This window comes from Pezoporus occidentalis, unplaced genomic scaffold (assembly GCF_034315485.1).
Source record: "Pezoporus occidentalis ecotype Australia unplaced genomic scaffold, CSIRO_AGI_Poc_V1 ctg37, whole genome shotgun sequence".
In the NCBI taxonomy this organism is placed as follows: Eukaryota; Metazoa; Chordata; class Aves; order Psittaciformes; family Psittacidae; genus Pezoporus; species Pezoporus occidentalis.
The window spans coordinates 8,352,772-8,371,426 of record NW_026915691.1 but is presented as its reverse complement, the minus strand read 5'-3'; the positions used below and the strand labels follow the sequence as shown (position 1 = coordinate 8,371,426).

Here is an 18,655-nt window from a genome sequence, read left to right as displayed (position 1 = left end):
CAAATGCACTGCATGGACCCAACAAGATAAAGCGTGATGGAAAACTCATTGTTGAAATAATCTTTGGGCTTGATCCAATGTCCATTGCAGTCAATGAAAATATTCACACTGTCTTCAGATAGCTTTGAACTGGGATTTTAAAGAATCTGTCTGACAGATTGTGCTAGACAGCAGGAAGCTCTGACCTTGGCACTGCTTCATTGACCAATAAAATTCAGTCAGGTATGAGACAATATATGGCTTAGATTGGAAAATACAGGATACTATAGCAGAAAAATGTGTAGAATCTGAGTTATAATGAGGCAAAAGTGATTAATGTCACGGTTATGAAGGGAAATACTTCCCTTCCTCTTTTTCCCATATACCCAGATTGCAAAGACATGAAACTTCCTAGTTATTAGGCTCAGAGGGTATTTGTTTAAAAACTCTAAACCACATAATAAATCCACAAGGCCTCTCAGATTTTGTCAAATTTCAGAAGTAAATCACAGCACAAAACTCCATGTTATATGCAAGTTTTCTAACAGCAATGCCAAACACAATACATAGGCAGGCAGGCAGAGCCTTATAAATATGCACTTGACATACAGTTCCAGAAACAATGAACAAGAAGCAGCAAACGATATAGAAATGCATTCATTAAAGCAATCAGTTGTGACTGGAGAAGGAACATCCACCTGTCAGATGAAGGTTGTTTAAGACAGGTCAGTGTCCTACCTAAGCTGTGGCACAATGGAAATGGAAAATCTATTCCTTTCTGCAGATTAGAAGTTCCTATCAAACTCATCATCAAGGGTTTGATACTTGGAGTACATTTTAGTTTCCTCTAGATTAGAAAAAACAGACAAAAAACCCCAAGCCAAAACAAAACAAAATCCATTCTGTAACTCTGTGACCCCCAAATATTCCAAGCAAGAACTACAAAAAAAACCCAAACCCAAAATAAAAAACCCCACCAAAACCAGCCCTATATAATTACCCCTTGCTATAATGCAAATCATTAGAAGATGTTAAACCCATCACAACCAAATTCTAAGATATGAAATACTCTCTGGAAACAATATCTCCTGCTAGCTTTAACTTGCTTTGAATATTAGGATGGAATAACATTTTTTTTTGTGAAGTGTATGTGGTAGAATTAGCAATGCATTCCAAGATACAAACACAGCTTTTACAAAAGCATTTTCGGCATGCATTATAATAAAACTTATTCAAATCATGGCAAAACACTCTGAATAGGAAAATCAGCCGCTGGGTTGGTAAAAGATAGGCTGCTGTGACCTACCTGTTTTCAGAGGCAGCAGATTTCCTCTGGCAAACAATAACAGCTGGTGCGTATTTCCCAGTATAATCCACACTCTCTCTGATGTCCCACAAGTACGGGCTGCTGGCTCTTACACTGAAAATGTTCACACCTTTCTTCACCTTTGCCCTGGGAGGAATGAGAGGATATTTCACCAATCAGATACAGAATGTCAGCTCAATCTGTTACTTACTTCTTCATTATTTTCTCATTACTGCCCCACAGAAAATGCTACCACCCATTAGAGTTCAACAGTGTTACAAGGAAAAGAGATGAGAGAATTAATTAAGAATTCCATATTTTGAAGAAATGTTATCAAGATAGAAATCTTACTGAACTACGGTAATTACAGCTTTAGTCATAGCTAAATTAAGGAGTAGATAAGTTCTGGAGCACGCTCCTCACTCCTGTGCTTCCATACTGTGTGCACCACTGGACACGTTTCAGCTCTCCCTTAACTAGAAGCTATTGTATTGGAGATGGAAGTACCATTTTTGTCATGAAAGAAGTCAGGTTGTTGCTGGGTCATAAATCTGGATTAAGGAGTCATTGCTAGGTCTCACATTACAAGCAAAATTTGCCTTTTCTTCTCTCCCTCCCTGGATTACATGAAGATGACATTTCATATCTTTGCTCCATCTTTCATCATCTGAGTCCACAACATCTTCATTTCCTTTTAATACTGTTGGGTTTAGCTGTTCTATCAGCACTGATCCTAAAAATACGCAGAAATATCCTGATTTTTTCCAAAGGCAACTGGTTTTCTCAGAAGTCTGTTTCTATGGATGAGGTTAAACAACAGGAAAAGCTGTGTGACAAAATGTTACAGTCAGGACAACTAAAGTGGCTCCTACCGAGAAGTATTTTTTGGTTCTCATGTGTCAGCACAGTGCTTCTGGGTTCAAATGGAGAAGATGGAACTATACATATATACACATATATATATTTAAATGTGTTTTATTTACTCTCAAGCAGGTGTTGCATTCCTTAATTCTTTTCCTTTCTCTCCCTTTCTTTAACTATATATCTAAATCTGTATCTTAAGGCACTACTGAGTTAGTCCACAGCTATTTACCACTGGCCACCTTACTGAATTAGGAGAGTTTCTGGTGGCGTTAACTTTTGGGTTGTGAATGTGTTTACAAAAACAAAAAGTCCATTGTGGTCAAACAGCCTCATATATGAGCTGTCAGGAAATGACAGTTTAATTATATTTGCTTAAAATCTCATACACAAAATCCATTCGGTGTTATGGCAAGTTCTCAATTCTGAGCAAAAAAAACAAGAAGGTATGTGATTTTTTTGTATAAACAGCTGCTGCCATGCAGAGATGCTAATATCAGTAAAACAAGCACTATCAGCTCTGCCTCCGCATGAAATTACTTGAGAAATCTTTGAAGGACAACATCCACACAGATGTTTTCAGAATAAAAAGCCAAAAGGATTCTTTTCAACTGTCTTGGACAAAAAGGGTTACATCTCATTTCTCCTACCACTAACTCAACAGCGGTGGCTGCAATTTCCTTCACACACCTGGAAGGATTAATACATGAAGGCTGCCAATTTGTGCTCAAGTTCCTCTTTGCTGATTTCACAAAATGTACTTGAAGCAGGTGCAGCTACTGCTGCCACACCACAAACATCCCTCAGGACCGGAGATCAACAGCTGAAGAAGAGTGGAAATTAAACTGCATTCCTGGCATCTTGGAGAAGGAGAGGGACACAGAAAAAGGCTAGACCATATATGTGAAATGTTTATTGGTATATGTCTTTTGCTATTCCCAGTGACCAGCATCCAGCCCCACCTTTCTGTCCACCTCAAGAAAGGAAAACTGCTGTGTGTCAACCAAGACCAATGACAGAAAAATCACTCCCATTCACAGGGAAATGAGGGTGGCTCAGATCTTTGCAAATTAAGCTGGCCATGATTAAGAAACTTATATCCACCCTTCAAGCTCTCTAATGCGGTCACTGTCTAGCAGTTAATCATGGCTGATGAGAAGGTGCCATGTGGGATTTGGGTCACCTAGCTGAGCTTATGTGTTTGAGAAGGCAGCTGTCTCAATGGAGCCAAGTCACTGTGCTAAGCACAGGACAGCAACCAAATTGCTCAAAGCCAGTGATGGGTTGCAAGAGAACAGCTGATTTCATTTCACAAAGCCATATATGCCTGGAGCTTGTGCTGTAGGGTTGGCTCTTCAGGTTTTGTCCAGGACTTCCAAGTCCCAGATGAAGACATTTGTCCCTTGAATTCTCCTGGACAAGACTTGAGGGCAGGAGGGGGTAAAGAGTACGCATCCTAGAAAACCCAAGCAGGCAGTAGCCTTACATAAAAGTAACCATTTTCCCATGATTGGAGCTTAAAAGCAATTAGTATATTACAATTCCTACCTAAGAACACACAGCAGATTGCATTGACTATACAACAGTTATGTGCTTTATTAACAGAACTGGTGGGGAATTAAGAAAAAAGCAGCCTTAGACCATAGCACAGTCTACCATGCTCTGCTGGCACATATGTAACAGCTTTACTGTGACAGAAAGCTGTGCAGGGTCTCAGTACTGCTACATAGACAGCCACACACTGAAAATTTAGCAAATTTCTCACTTACGTTTTAAACAGCATTAAAAACCAGATTAAAACAAGTGTACAAACACAGACACAAAACTGAAAGCATCCCCTTATTTTCTGTCTGGGTTTCTTTAAGTTCCAGAGTGATGAGGTAAAACAGAAAAAAAGAACACAAAACCGGTGAGGCAAACTGAGGTTTTTTTATTCCTGACGTTCACTTTATCCAACAACAAACTGCCATCCTGCACTGACTTCTGATGTTTCCAAACAAATGCAGATTCTTGTATACACTCCTTGGGGTAATTGCAGTCTATGGATCAGGACTTCTTAGAAGAGCTTTTGATAAGGTCTAATTTAGTCATCTATTAAAAGCCCCAAACCCCTAATTTTCCTGAAAACAGTAACGTGACACGATTGTTGTTTTCTACAGAATTAAGAGGTTAGGAACTGTTTTTGAAGAATCAGTTAAATATACTTCTATAATTAGCACAAAAGCTTCAACTCCACTATCCCAGGAAATCCTTTTTCCTTTAGTGTACATAGAAGCTGTGTTGGCCACTGTAAGGGAACAGTAGAATTTTATTCACATCAATTACAATGGCAGCAGCACCTCACAATGACCTGGATGAAACAGGGTTAATAATAACTGCAGGCATGTTATTTGTCAACAGGTAAACCTGAAGATCCCCAAGGTGAACACACTATGGCTGCTGTCAGGGCTCAATTACTTCTTGCAAATCTGCTTTACTGAACTGCCTGGCTGTCACAGGGCAAGGTTCACCTTCAGCCCTTAAGCTGCTCCAGAGTGCTCCTGAGACAGCCCCTCGGTTCAGCCACAGTTCAGCCTACTGAGATTTCTCAACTGCAATACACCAAAAGGCATATGCCAAAGCCTCTCCATACATTTGCTCAGTTAACAGGCTAAGACGACCAGATTGTACCTTTGCTTAAAACACTGTGCCTGGGCCACAAGTGAAGTTGTTTGAGCATTTTGGGCCCATCGCTTCACTTTGGGCCAGATTCTACTTTGGAAAAGAATGAGGAGAAAAAGGCCTTATTAAACATTTCAATCGTGGTTTAGTTTGGGTTTTTCAAAGAAGGAGCCAATCCAACTGAACACTTCCATAATTATTTCTAGAAGCTGTTACTTGCCCCTGGATCACTGCTCATAGTGCAGCACATCAGTTACTAGACTCGTAAGTAGCTCATCCCTTGCACCAAATCAATCATGGCAAACAAAGCACTCGGGAGTCTTCAGTTCCTGAAAACCCATCAGTGCTGACAGGGTACAAATCAAGGAAGGGAGAAAGAAAAATATCATAGAAGGAACTCCTAGAATCAATACATCACATCTGAAATCAAGGAAATACATTTCCTAAGTGCAAAAAGATAGTGATTCCCAATTCTATCCCAGGACCCACTAAACACTGTGTTTACTCTGATGATAAAAGAGGCTTCAACATGACCAATTAAGATGCAGGCAACATCCTCTCTCATTTATCAAAGTGTCTGGTTTAGCATCTCCCAGGTTTTGCAGTTTACAACCAGCCAGCACTCAGCTTTCAGCCCATGTCATTACTGCAGGCTGGTAATGGCTGTGAAATCGTTACTTAAGTGTTGTATAAAGTGGAACAGCTGGCTGGTGAGAAATAACAGCATTACAGCACGTGCGCTGCTAAGTGCTGTGGTACAATGTCAACAGAGTGTCTGGTTTAACACTGCAGGGAAGGCAAAGACAGAGAGAGAGAGCAAGTGCAAATTCACCCTTAGGATGTGCACGAGATCAAAGGGAAGGAGTGTGCAGACCTGCAGATAACCTGCCACAGGCAGGGCTCCCCACATAGCGTTTTACTCCTTACAGTGTCCTGAATGCAGCATACAAATACCACCCATCCCTGCATTCCAAAGCAAACTGCAAATAAACAGGTATCTAACCCTAAACAGCTCCAAATAAAGATGTTTTAAACCCGTGACATTGCATCTAGTTTTTTATTGCTGTGAGTGCTGAGGGCAAGGATCTGTAGGCACTTTTCATGCTACTTCCGAACAAGTGAGCTCCTTTCAACATCAAAGGAATGACAAGCAAAGGGAGGCTGTTAACACAGGTGCTACCATGGTTATCATCTTGTTACCAGCGGTGACTAGAAGGTGCCAGATTATGTGCAGAGGGGTGGGCACATTTTTGAGAGCTTCCGGGCATGTAACAGGCATGGCAGTGGAATATGAACTTGCCTTGCCATTGCATCTCCCCAAAGCACATCATAAATAACTCGAGGAGGTTGCTATTCCTGTTTCATGCTTTTTCCTAACCAGGGCCTAATCTTAACCCTGCAATGGAGAGAGACCACAGCAGTGTTTATCTGTACAGGATGGCAGTCTTCACTAACATTCCCCACCTGTGGACAGCAGTGACAAGAGTGGGAGAGGCTTTTGTGCCACCGGTTCATTGCAAGCCAATGACAAGCAAAATGCGAGTGAAAATGGCTCCTCAAGTCATAAGATAAAGAAATCGGGCGCCCATTTCCATCCACTGGAAAGTTTAATGCACTGACAACAGCAGCAAAGTGCTCCCTCCAAGAAACCTTGAAAAGTATTCCTGGTCCCAACCTGCTGGAGGTGGAAATATCCAGTCTGTGCTCCACTGATGGTAGCTTTGAAGAGGCTGAAGAGCTACAACAGCCAACCTCCAGACAGAGCGGACAGACCTCATCAGGGGTTTTCTAAAGACCAGAATTAAATGTCACAGCTTGAGAACCAGGTAGTAGGGAACTGGATGTTCTCATGGGATCTAAAACACAGGCAGCAGTTTTGGCATGACTAAGCTGCTGATCTATTCAAAGGATTCCCAGGTAGCTGTCTCTTGCTGGTGAGTCACTAAGAGCACTAAGATCACTGTCTCAAAAGCTAACACTTTGAGTATATTAAGAGTCATCCTCTGCAGTATCTTGAGGTCACTTTGTTGCTGCATGTTGCATAAATGAGACCATTTTGACACCACAACACTTCAGTAAGACATTTGCATCCTGATGTTCCATCCCCTGCAAACAATCCCAGTTTGTAAATGCCAGAAAAGCTAGCAAGCTAACAAATAGCACTGGAATAAGAATTAAGTACGTTAGCTAGAGAGCACACCAGACATAACGAAAGTAAAAGAGGAGCAGAGCAAGCTTCCCAGTGAGAGCAAAAACCAGTGGTAATTCAGTGGTCATCAGGCTCTTACTTGGGGCATGCTCTCCACCTGTTTGATAAACCCTCAATGAATTTGAGACTCTTGGTAACACTTCTTCCACCCCAGTGGAAGTGGTGTTACTGTGGGGCGGTGAGGAGTAAGAGCAAATGAGGAATCAGAATAAACACTTTCATCAGAAGCATCCCAGTCCCTTTCTTTTGCAAAAGCCTTTTTATCCTATTGGCTTCTACCAGAGCTGATCAAATTAACCACTCCACAGTGCAAGGAGGACTGGTTGGAATTTGCCTTCCCAGCATTTCCACCTCTAGTTTTATGTACGACATTAGGGTGATGCTAAATCCATACACTTTAAGGCCATACCCTTCTTTTGCCTCCCTCTGCAGTTTCATTTCTTTTTATGGCTGGAGCTAATATAGGAGAGAATTTGAGCCTGAAAGAGATTTATCTCTTTGAACATCAGTCAAAAATAAACTGTGCCTGTCACTGAGAAAACAGGCAGAACTCGGCCTGCTTTTGTTAGACTTAAGGCTTATTTGCAGCAAGCTGATGAAAACCAAGTGTACAGAGGCTTTCTGGATTTATACCTATCACAACCCCTGAAGAAATAAAGATCATTAACAGGAATAAAACTTCACATTTGAAACTCTTTCAGTGGAAGGGACTGTAGCTGAGAGGGGCCCATTTAAACAAACTGATTTAGAACTGACTAAACAAAATCAACCAGATGATCTTTCAGGTCCCTTCCAACCAAAACCACTCAATGATTCTAAAACTGCAGGCTTCTCAGGCCACAGGAATGACCTATCACAAAGTTAAGTCATTTAGTGAGACAATTCAACGTAACCATCTCAATGTCTGGCTTTTAATATCATGAGCAATTCTGGCATGGCTTATAAAAGGTAGGATTTGGATACTAGGATTTTATGTGCAGAGCTGGCTTCTGTAAGCCTTTTTTTTTTTGTTCTGTTTTCCCCATTGAATACGTGCTGTACAAACCAGTGTTGTCAGTTGTGTTAAGAGAAGATGCCTCGAAGTTTCTTCAGATTACACTAATAGTTTCACTGATTGAAAATCCACAGCAGAAGAGAATCGGGACTCCCTGAGATACTGATGGAGTTAGAATAATTTATGGAGAACGGTCTAGCACAACATAAGCTATTTAAAGCTGTATAATATACCCACAAACTCTTATTAAGGTCTGTGGTTTTCAGCCCTGTGAGACAGAAACCAGTTATCATTATGCATCACCATGAAAGCAGATTAAAATTAAATCAATCTGTTTATCTATGGGCTTGCAACGCAGCTTTTCCAAAGCATAACATGTTCTCCATCTAATTAACATTTCAGGAGGAAAACCCATTCCACCCAGACACTAAACCAACCTCATTCAAATGGAGAGAGTACAGAAACACAGCCCAGGTGGATTTATAACAAAATTTAATTAGCGAAAGGGCGCAAGACCTATTTAAGCTTCAAAAGTGGAATTGTGCATAACAGGAGTTAAATAAAATAGATCCCTTTGTAATATGCATCTCTCAGACCTGCCCAACTGCCTATTGTGCTTACAGTTTATGTGCATGCAAGCAGTTGCGCATATATATATATATACACATGCAATCATTACACACAGATTTAGATCATATTCCTGTGGCTTTCAAAAAGAAAGTCCATATGAAAAATATGTTTTGCAAGATGTAAACTGCACAAGTCCCTGGAGAACTGAAAGAATGCGCACAAATCAATTCAAAGCAGAAACAAACACAGAGTTTGCAATTCTGACCTCTATTCACTTACTAAACAAACCATGAGAGTGCCCAATCCTCAGTGGGATCCAGAACCCTTTGTGGCTTCAGAACTGCATCTTCTGGATTTAGAAAGCCCCTAAATTATTGCTCAGGAAACAAACCGTGGGATTTACATGGATAATAAGAATAGCACTGTGCCTACCCAGGGACCCAGCAGCAGTCATCCTGGGACTCTCAACATGATGGGAAAGTCAGAAACAGGTCTTTCATCAACACTGTGTCTGTGTCAGCCAGCAGCCTGGCTGGTGCACCCTCCTAATTTCATCATGTGGACTGTACGTGATATCAAATAAGTGGCAAAGTAGTGAAGAAGAGGAAGACAGCAGCATTATAACCTGAAGTGGCACTATAGAAATGTGCACTACTAGCTGGTAAAATCTCAGTAAGATGACAGGTAAGACACCACTGTTACAACTGACAAGGTTACTATTTGCTTTGCTCAAAGGAGGTATTATTGTGTTAAGGACAGGGGCTGGTATTCCTGCACATAGCCATATCTCAACAGGAGTTATGAAACAAGCACAGAGATGCTTAAGAGGAAATACAGTCACAAGGTTGGTAGCTGGAGGTCAAGGTGAGGAGGTAACCCATCATCTCTTCTTACCCTGCACTACTCAGCAAAGGCAGTGCTGTGACCTAACACTGACTTGCTGTCACCTCTCCCAGCTGCAGGTCACTCTCTCCTACAGGAATGGATCATCAGGCAATAATGAGCAACAATACTAAACAAAACAAAATATTTATGTATTCAAGGATGTGAAGGAAGGTGTTTGTTTACTGCAATGAAAGACAAAGACAAATAGCGCTGCCTGCTGATTTAAAGTGGTTGGGAGCCCTGCGGACTGTTTTCAGCTACTGTTTCCAAATTAAATGCAAAAATATGATGTAGGGTCTGAAATGTATCTTTCTAAAGTGCTTTTAAAAAGAAAACAATGGAACACATCCCTTCCCGTCCTGCCCAAACATCAGCAAAGCCACTAACAGCACAGCCTGTGCAACCAGCAATTTTTTCAAATTAGATCTAAGAAATGGTAGAAAAAACAAAGCTCAATATTGGGGACTCTGTGCAGAGAAAATAAAGTGCTGTTTGCCCCATTTCACAGATGAAAAACATGGTAGGAAACAGCTGCCACACTTGAAGCATGTGAGAGTACTTGGTTGTGAGCAACCCCCAGAGAACCATCTAGACTACAAGGTAAGGGTAATGAAGGATTCCCCAGTTACCCGTTGCAGATGGAGTAAAACAGAACATAGAACAATGAAACAGTTTTTAAGTGCTGTAGGGACGTTTGTAAGTGTGTGTTTGCATACGTGTACATGTATTTTTATGCTGAATGGGCAAGCAACAAGTGGAGGAATTCTGGATTCACTTAAATTGGCTGCGAACATTAGATCAGTCAACAAAGACGACAAGGCTGGTGAACCGTGCAGTACAAGTCTTCCAAAACAAAGAGTTGCTGACATAGGAATAGAGCTATATATTCTCTATAATACCAAGAAACACTCTTGGGGAAGGGTTTGCTCCTTGGAGGTGATCTAACAAAGGTTCTTTGGCAGAAAGTTTATTTCAAATTCCATGAGCAGGACGCTGCTGAGGTATTTCAAAATCACATCTTAATGCAAAATGAAATGGCAGTATCACTGAGCAACAGTGATATAACAGAAGAGAATATTACCTTGACAGTGCTAACAAAGACCTATCAGTGAAAATGAGTTAGCACTGTTCCCTAGCAACTTCTCACAGCTGCAGATAAAATCATTTTCTGGACATCACAGAAATCGTGAATACTTAGTTCTCTTACACAGGAATTCTCTCATCCATTGCCTATATGCAGCCCCCTCTAGGAGGTAACACAGGAGGAATTTACAGCAAGCTGTACCATTACCTTCACTTGTCCAAAAATTTAGTAAAAGACCCATGGGTCCATGTGGACTGTGTTTGTCCTTCATTCAATGACATGTATGTCAGATGTTCAAAGAATAGCGTTAGAGAGACAGAAACACAACATCTAACAGTCTTCACTGCAAATATCCAGAGCCTGCAAACCCTTTTACACAAAGGTGTTTTCTCACTCCTGGGAGCAATTCCACTGCTTCCTGATGACATTACTTAAAGTTTACAGAATCAGGCCTACAGTAAAGAAAATCTAAGGAAGTGTATAAATAAAGGGTTTGGGTTCTTTAAAGGAAAAAAAGCATCGCTCCAGAAAGCTGCTATTGGCATAAAATAGATACTCACTAAGCAATTCAAATACCTATTTCTGGTCTATACAAAGAATCTCAGGCTGAACACTATACCCCTATGCTGACATATTTAACCACCTTTCTGTCATCTGCACGAGCGGCTACCAAAGCAACATTTGCTAAATAGCAGCAATGGTGTCTGCGGCAGGCAAACCCTAACAGCGCAGTGAAGCCACTGATGCAGAAGGGAGTTCAATTAATACAAAAATGACACTGCCCAAAATTATTCTGTGTCCTTAATGTAGGGTACACGCAACGCTGCCCATGTCCAGCTGCAGCAGTTAACCCTTGTGCATGTCAGAGTGCACATATGGTTATGGCTTTAATACTGGAAAAGCTATAGAAGAGGGCCTGGCTGATCCAAGCAAGCAGAAGCAGAGAGCACTTGGAATTACACAAAACCCTCCCTGTCGATTGCTCTCCAAGACAGCTATTTTGCAGGGAACACAAAGGCAGCTGGTAATCCTCTCCACACAGAAATCCTGAAAAAACAGTAATTTCATCTCCTCTCAGCCTCAAATTTCATGCATATCCTTGGACTGTTTTATTGTATTTGTGAGTTTTAATATCAGAAAGATAAGCAGGAGTTAGAGAATTCTCCTCACAGCATACAATTGTTCCGACTATCCTACTGTGGAATTCAAACGTTTGAGAACCCCCTATTGCCCACCAATTGGTGGCCAAAGTTAAATATCATAAAACAGACTATGGGAACTTGTAATATAGACTGAGCAAGAATTAGAAACCTTTATAGCTTTAGGCATCAGATTTAAAGTGTCACATCTTTTGGAAGCAGATTGCTCTTTTGAAAAGAGAGGGGGTTTAAAAGTTTTAATGAACTGACATACAGAAATCTTACTTGTGGCAATGGTAATTTTTCCGTCTGCAGCAAAAGCCCAGCAGCAATCAGCCAAAAGCATTAACACTAAATTATTTACCACTTTTTAGGCAGAGGTGACCATAAGGCAGTTGATTATGAAAGTAGTGTCCTTGGCTACCAGCTGGTAGGAGAAAACCTGCTATGAGTTGGTTTATCAGGCACCAAAAGAATCAACGCGCTGGATGAAATGGCTAGATGATTAAGTGCTGAGAGTGATGGACTATATGTAGGCTGGAGAAATCATGATGGAGAGAGAAAAATTGCAGAAAAGCAGCCCAGCAAAATAACTTAAACCGTAAGTTTATCAGACATTGACTTTCCCTCATTCTTTAAACTACGAGAAATGTGAGCTATCATTTCAGGAAACCCCATGCCCCTGTTACACAGTAAGGATTTTACAACACAGCATCACGCTACCATTCAGCATGGAAACCCACACAGTTGTAGTAAGAAGGAAATTAATAGTCTGCCCAGGGATTAGTGCATTGCTTGGACTCAGTGAAATCCCAGCGCCTTTTTGCTGGGCTTTGCCTCACAGCAATGAACTCTTTTTGTTCTTGACAAGTGGATGTGCACTCACAAACTCAAACCTGTTTTTTGTGGGGGTTGACAGTGCTGGTAAGACTTGTGGTCACAGTTAACATTCAAATAAGATTCACTATTCCAGCCACACACAGCAGTCCTCTCCTGATTGTGCACTGAAGCAAGGCTGTGTCACGCACTGTCACCTCCGAACCTGGGTATGGAGACCAGATAGGAGCCTCAGCACAATCCAGTTACAGACCTCAGCAAGCACAGGTCATCAGCATGAACATTACATCTACTGCTGGTGTAAACCTGGCACCCAGGCTCAAGCAACTTGCTGTTCTGGTGTGGGGCTGCTGCAACCCTCAAGCACACAGAGATGCTGCAGCTTGCCTGTTTGCAGCTTGCCTGAGTTACAGCAGACCCTGCAGGCTTTCCTGTGGGCTTCAGCACTGAGGATAGACTTCACTCCTTTCACACATGCCATGCACCGCCTTTAGTATCAGAGGCTATAAGGGAGCCTTGGAGAGGTGTCCATAATGCAAGAGGAGACTATGTACAGAATGAAACAATACAGAGGACACCATGTCATAGAATCATAGAGTCAAAGAATAGTAAGTGTTGGAAAGGACCTTAAGGTGATCAAGTTCCAATCCCCGTGCCATGGGCAGGGACACCACACACTAAACCATCTCACCCAAGGCTCTGCCCAACCTGGCCTTGAACACTGCCAGGAATAGAGCATTCACAACTTCCCTGGGCAACCCATTCCAGTGCCTTAACAACCTTCACAGTAAAGAATTTCTTCCTTGCATCTAACCTAAACTTCACCTGTCTATGCTACAGAAGACTGAGTGGCTGTACCTGCTGCTGTCCCAGCCTGGTTTTGTGGTTTGATATTCCTTTAGCTGATGGAGTGTGTTAGGTGACTACACCTTCTGGTTTAGCTTCCTTGAGAAGTAATCTAACTTGTGTACTTCACAACTGCTCTGTATTATAAATCAAAGCACAGTAGGTGAGGACAAGTAAGAGACTCTAAAAGTATGCTTAGGATGCAAACTGAACAGTAATGTTTACATTCCAACTGACACTGCAGGATGGAAGAGAGAAAAATCTGTCACCAAAACCTGAATGTGACTGAGTATCATCCTCTAAAAATCCTCATTTTCCAAATAAGATGCCAGTAGCAGCAGAGGGTGAACACCCCACCCTCCCTTCCTGAGCCATGGTCTTCTTTTGAGTATCTGTCTTCATAGTAACTGCTTTGAGACATTCAGACGGTTCTGTTCCCATGAAAGGCACTGTAGAATCCACAACCTAGCTTTATGACCCACTGATATACCACAGGCAACTGAGGTTGGCAGAATAGAATACATGTTGGTAGATAACTGGGTTAAATGTTTCAGTATTGAGAAACCTGCAAAACCTACTTGAGCTTTCTAACACAATAGACAGAAGTTAACAGTAGGTAAAATCCCATAGATGACAATGGGGCAAGAGAGCCATGCTGGTTTGAAAGGGAAGTAGCCTCACCCATAGGAACCCTGGTACAACACAAATCTCTGAAAATTTCTAGTACAAGAGCAGAGCTGCCCCATCCCTGCTCAGCTTTTAGATGAAGGTATTTTGTCATGGTTTGACCTCAGCTGACAACTCAGCCCCACTCAGCTGATCGCTCACTCCCTCCCAGTGGGATGGGGGAAAGAACTGGAAAAAAGAGAAAGCTCATGGGTTAAGAAAAAGGCATTTTAATAGGTAAAGCAAAAGCCACTCACAAGCAAAGCAAGGAATTCCCTCACCACTTCCCACAGGCAGGCAGGTATTCAGCCATCTCCAGGAAGGCTCCATCAATTATAACAGTAAGTTGGGAAGACAAACACCATCACTCTAAATGTCCCTTCCTTCCTCTTCCCCAGCTTCACTGAGCATGACATCATATGATCTGGAGCATCCCTGGGGTCAGTTGGGGTCAGCTGTCCCAGCTATGTCATCCCCACCCCCCAGCTCCTTGTGCACCCCATCCTCCTCGCTGCTGGGGTGGGGTGAGAGGCAGAAAAGGCCTTGGCTCTGTGTAAGTGCTGCTCAGCAGTAATGAAAGCATCCCTGTGTGATCACCTGTTACCAGCACAAATCCCAAACACAGCCCCACAGCAGCTACTATGGAAAAAATTAACTCTGCCTGAGCCCAAACCAGCACACGTTTCTTGGCAACTGGTGAAAAAAAAGTCACAGATCCCACTCTCACCTTTTAGATTGCTTTAGGGACTCTGTGTGTGTGTGTGTGTGTGTGTGTGTGTGTGTGTGTGTGTGTGTGTTAATGAGTTTAAGACAAGGTAAAGGCAGACATCTGTTTCATAAAGAACATTTTTCCAGCCATAGCTCGAATGTCTCCTGCACACAGTGCTGTTGTTCTGAGAATCACACTGTTTTATTCCCAAATTGCAGAGAGGTAAATGATGAATCAATAAACATGGCAATGAAGAATTCAGTCCACGGTTCGTTCAACTGCATTGAAATTAGCACTTCATGAGCTATTTTGCACACAGATTCTTTATACAGAAAAGTTTTCTTTGAAGACCTATTTCAAGCCCACAGTAAAGGTAGCTCTGCATGTGTCACACTCTACTGCACGTCCCTTTGAACAACTGCCTGCACAACTGGAGGCAGTTTGTAGAGACTAATTAAACAGCAGCCCCTGCCATCACAGGCCCTGCTGCGAGGACACTGGTGATGCCATGACGCATGTGCTGCAAGCAAAGGGCACAGCTGAAGCATCTAAATAACCATGCATGCCAAAGGGGCAGGGGGAGTAGGAGCAGTTGATTTAAGCATTTAAATCCATTTTTTATCAGTGTGTGGCAGTGGGAGTGTATAAAGAGCCCTGAGACCAAGGACTCCAAGGTGACTATGCAGAATTGCAGAAGGTCAGTGTGGGGCTGGGGAAATAAAGATGTTGCAGCACAGTTAGTTATAAAAAGACAGATGTAAAACCCACTCCTCCTATAGTTACAAAGGTTCCCCTGGAACTGCCTTTCTCAGCCAGAAAATAGGGGAAGACAAGTATAACATATTATTTAAAAAAAACAACCCTTCCTGTTGGCTGAAGAGCTGGCTGCTGATAACAGATTGAAAATCTCTGGTTTTCTGTTGATATATTGCTTTTGCTTAAAAGATAGGAAACAAATGCATTAAAAAAGAAAGATGCCGGGGGTAAATATTTTAGTAATCTGAGTCACAAACCTGTCGTATTATAAGGATTACAGTCCATTAGGATTTTATAAAATACATGGCAAAGCTTATAATGCAGCTATATCTCAATGACAAAAGCCTCCTATTGTGTTTTAGGAATCACTAGTATCGAAAACATTACCAAGAGCTACTTGTTGTAACAGAGCTAGTTTGGGGAAGATGGCATAAATGCAGCAGTCACCACACGTAACATCTCACTCTGCCCCATCCATGGGGGTGAGTAGCCTGTGAGTAGCCTCCTTGGGAAAGGCTGTTTCCTGAGCAAAAAGCCCTGATGTGGCATTTGCTTTGGAAGTTCCTTGCTCTAATGTTGAAAAACAGATGTTGGGATCAGCTAGAACAGCAGCTGTCATGGGCACACCAGGTCCCCTGTGCAAGACCTGGCATACAGCCCTATTCCTTGCACAGAACCTAGTCAAGTAGAGACACAGTTGTTGGTACAAGGGGCAATAAATAAGTCCCAAGGTTTTGCTAAATAAGGAATTTTTTCCTCTTCCAAAAATACCCGCCTGGAAGTCAGGGAGTGACTGCTGGAGGAGATGTACTAAAATGGTACGTGCTAAAAAAAAATAACATAAAATAGAGAAATCTGACAGGCCCTTCTGAAGGCTAATTTGAAGACCTTCCCTCTAGGAAACTGTTTCTGACAGAGCTATCACTATATATATGTATGTACTGCAACAGTGTAGAGGGTATGCTAATTAACTTTCACCCCACCTAGCCAAAAAATACTATTCTGAAGAGAAGCAAAGCCACGAACAACGTTGGAGAGTCAAATACTAGGTAGTGCTGTTAGCAAACTATTTGCATCAGCAGGTAGGCAATAGCTCTGGTATATACAGTTAGAATGCATTACCTGATGTCAAATGTACATTAAGTTTGTCCTTGAAGCAGAGCAAAGTTAGACTGAAATATGGAAACTGGGTCACTCAGGATGATATCAGAAGCATTATCCTACTTGGTTATGCGTTGACTGATCAGTGCCATAACACTGTCTTGAGACGTGCTCTGCTTGGAATAATGGATTAATTAGAATAGAAACTAAATGCTACTGATACTGGTGATGCAGGAAAAGACTATTACCTGGTGAAAAACAAAGAGAGCTAAATGCTACATTAGACAAAACACAAACTCCTAGTAAAATACCAGTTAAAGAAACAGAATCCAATTTTAAATGCGACTTTAGCCCATTATTTCAACAATTCATATTCATCTCTTTCACAGGTAAAAACAAACATGGTCTTTAAAATGTTATTTGCAATACATACTCAAACTAATGATAGTACAGCAACATTTTGAGATGCTCATCAATTTCCCAGCACTGCTGAGAAGCACACCTATTTACCCCATGATCCAGAGGGATATTTTCCGTTCTGAATAATTGGACTCGAGCAAACAAGAGAGACAGAAAGAACTATGCTCAGAGACTGAGGACACAGACTCCATGTGGATTTTAAAAACTCTTCTACATACCCTTTCCAAATTGCCATGTCTATGTAAATTGCCGGCTCTCATCTGCACTGATTTGAATCAAATTGGCTCTAAGTCAGTTCAGAATTAATTCGAGCAAGATATTAGAAATGTTCTTACTAGTTTCATGTTCTGCGAAGTCACTTTGAAAGCAGAGAAGCTACAAGTCCCATCAGGGTACTGTACTTCCAAAGGTCAAAAAAGAAGTTTCATCAAGCCAATAGTAACAGAAAGAAAACTCATCAGCCTTAGGTGGGTAGTTTAGAGCTAGGTGGCCTTCCTTTTGACTCACTCACACTGTCTTGGCTCCTGCAACCACTTCACCCTGCAGTCATGACACTGTTTTTTTAATGGCATCATAGCAGAGAATTTCCCCTCAACTAGAACAGAGGAAGGAGAGAAAATGAGCTCTGCTGTCCTCAGTATGCCATGTTCCTGCAACAATATTATCACTTGCTTTGGGGAGATAAACAGAAACTGCGATCACCTCACCATAGCCCACAGTATGCCAAGTAAGTGACTATTACAGTGACATAAGGCAGGATGCCAGCAAGGCTCCAAGAAAAATGACATTTCTGTACTTCTCCTTGGAATGAAATATTTACAGGAAATATATATACATACATATATATATATTAGCTGTACCATCCTGTGCAAAGCAAGTGCCAAAGGAGGTTTGGGTGAGACCATGCACCAGAAACGGAGATCAGTCACTAGCGGTCTCCTATCCTGTCACATACTTTACAGGAAAAAAGTGGAGTCAGTCAAGTTGGACTACAGTGTTCTGGTGTTTAACATCCAGGAATGGCATTTTCTTCAAAAGCTGCTACGAACTACAACTCCAGACTTGTCTTTCACAGAAATACACTCCAAAATGAGACACCCAGGATGAATGTTCACATTTGTGAATGTGTGCCTCGAATTCAGCTTCTCATGGGTAAGATCACAAGCAGATCACAGATTAGATGGAATCGCTGCAAAGTTTATTCAGTTTTATAGCAACCCTCAAGTTCTGTAATGCATTCATTGTAGCTTTTCAGGGACTATCCAAATCCCATTTCCCTCAACACAGAAAACTACCTTTTCTGTGTGTTCCTGGCTGCTCAGAAATTTGCAAGCCTCATTCTCCCTTTTATCCCTAAGGAGCTCTCCAAACCATCTCCATTCCATGTTTGTAATTTCTTGCCTCTCTTTTCTGGTCTTGTCCTCTTAGCATTCACCCAATAAAAATATAATATTTACTTATAATCACGGAACTTCACAGTCCATTAATTTCTTTCTGGCCTCCTTAGAAATCCCTTCAGAAATTCTGGCTGTTGCCACTGACACTAACTGGAGCTGCTTCAAAACTGCTAGCTTGAGATGAGAAAGCCACCCCTTGCTAAGTAAGTTCAAGGATCAGGAAAACAGGACAAGG

The 18,655-nt window shown here is 41.7% G+C and overlaps 1 protein-coding gene across 3 annotated transcripts in view; it reads right to left on the bottom strand.

Moving 5' to 3' along the window:
* Nucleotides 1-18,655, bottom strand: part of TMEM132D (transmembrane protein 132D) — a 277,467-nt gene that overhangs the window by 141,722 nt on the left and 117,090 nt on the right. For all 3 annotated transcript variants that reach the window (XM_062631603.1, XM_062631602.1, XM_062631604.1), the window contains one exon: nucleotides 1,286-1,432. In XM_062631603.1, coding sequence (XP_062487587.1) covers nucleotides 1,286-1,432 — 147 coding nt within the window. The remainder of the gene's footprint in view (nucleotides 1-1,285; nucleotides 1,433-18,655) is intronic.